A 2091-nucleotide genomic window follows, 5' to 3' on the forward strand; every position below is an offset into this window, starting at 1 on the left:
ACTTCAATATTCCAAGGATTTTGGAAGCCTCACATTTTTACCATACTTGGAAAATTATAATAAGTCTACCTATGACTTTTTATTTCAAATTTGGTTACATTTTAAGAAAATCTGAAAAGTTAATAATTTTACTACAATATTTTTCTGTGCAATTTTCTTTCTCTGTCATTTTGTGTGATTAATTTTTAAACAATATGTCTATTAATAGGTCAAAAAACTTGAATAGCTAATTAAACATAATACCCTAAAAACTTGACTACATGCTAATAAATTAAAATATTTTTTAGCAAGTGAAATATCTTTAGAGAACCTGTTATTAATTTGTATCTAGACCTCTTAAATGTAACTTCAGCACTATATTTTAAAAGTATCATTTGTATAATAAGATTTATAAATTTATTAGATGCATTGTAAAACTCATTATGTTTATTATTTTTAATATATAAAAATCAATCAATATTTTAGGAATCCATTCTTTTAGAACCAATGTTTGAAATACCAGGAAATAATATTATTAGTGTACATGTTACAAAAGATGACGTAGAAGGGAAAAGCAAACCTTATTGCAAACAAGGTCTTCCTCAGCTTAAAGCTAAAATTAATAACTAAAAATTAGATTTGTAATATCTTATAAAAAAGAATCTTAAATAAAATTATAAAATAAATTAATATATTTTATTGATTGTTTATAATTTTCATTAGGTTTTACATACAATATGGTTGTATTCAATTTTTACAACTAGACTTTAATCATTTGATTTTTTGTATTCTATCAATTTTAAATAATTTTTAGCAACCTTACTAAATATAATTTATACTTAGTATATTTATATAATAAATATATTTTTCATAATTGACTTTATATTTTATCCTATTAAAATTATAGCTGTAATTTGTTATCTTTGTACAGGTTTTATGCCTTATTAATATAAAAAAAAATCAATTGAGATAATTATTAACTAATAACAATTTTTATTAATTTTTGTCAAAAAATAACAACTATAATAATTAAAAAATTAATAACTCAAACAATATTTAAAATTAACGTTTTGATATTGTATACCAAAAATTTATTTTGAATCAACGCCGACAGCTTCAGATATTGACTTATAGTTGTTCTCCCTTAAAAAAAATGTGTAAAAGAGTTAGTAGAATGAAAAATATTAAACCATTTAAATATAATTTCTAGTATTTATTCTTTAAATGTAACAAGTACAAGGTACAATTAATGACATCAGAGCAACGTGCTAGGTAATAGACAATGGCTTAGTTATTCTTAGAAGGAAGTGCACTGGTCAGCCACCTGATATAACCTAACTTATTTTATGAAAAAAGATAGGCTAATATAAAATTATTGGTCAATTAAAAATGATTAACACGCATTCGTGTAAGCTGCAAATGTATTATAGTCAACTTTTCAATTAAATAGATACACTTAGTATACAGATAATTAAACCTTCCACTATACGCGTGGCAGTAACGAACTACATATAATCAAATACACCTCTCAGGGTATTTAACAATATATTAAAATAAGTTACTACATTACAAATTAATTATAAAAAACATAAATTAAAAAGAACCGCTAATTCAAGAATATTTCAACTTAGTAAATGTAATAAAATTTTAACAAAGTAATAAAAAATATTCAACTTTACCTTAAAAGGGTTTCTAACTCTTTTTTTATTTTTGTTATAATTGGTGGACCATTATAAATAAATGATGTATATATTTGCAAAAGTGAAGCACCAGCCCTAACTTTTTCATAAGCATCTTGACCATTAAATATTCCACCAACGCCTATTATAGGGATTTTACCTAAAAACAGATAATTAAACTCTTAATTATTTTGAAAATTAATTGTAGTTAAACAAAAACAATTTTTTTTAATATTTTGTTTTGTATAACAAAAACATTAACTAAATCACAAGATATCGTGCCACAGATTCAAAATTATCAAGATACTTTAAATTGTTTTTTTAGCAACATTTTCAAATAATAATAAAAGTTTACCATTAGTTAGTTTATAGAAATCTGAGATCAATTTGGTTGATTTATCTTTTAAAGGTCTTCCACTTAAGCCTCCTGGTT

General features: G+C 22.9%; 1 protein-coding gene across 1 annotated transcript; it reads right to left on the reverse strand.

Moving 5' to 3' along the window:
• Positions 1–952: 952 nt before the first annotated feature.
• Positions 953–2086, reverse strand: LOC126909815 (dihydroorotate dehydrogenase (quinone), mitochondrial-like; the record flags this gene model as incomplete). The annotated part of the gene is made up of 3 exons (XM_050692235.1): positions 953–1122; positions 1659–1818; positions 2014–2086. Coding segments are annotated over 3 exons (285 nt in total), but the record flags the coding sequence as incomplete, so codon positions are not given.
• Between the last annotated feature and the right edge of the window lie 5 nt (positions 2087–2091).

The sequence above is a fragment of the Daktulosphaira vitifoliae genome, unplaced genomic scaffold (genome assembly GCF_025091365.1).
Source record: "Daktulosphaira vitifoliae isolate Bord-2020 unplaced genomic scaffold, ASM2509136v1 Scaffold_1410, whole genome shotgun sequence".
Classification (NCBI taxonomy): domain Eukaryota; kingdom Metazoa; phylum Arthropoda; class Insecta; order Hemiptera; family Phylloxeridae; genus Daktulosphaira; species Daktulosphaira vitifoliae.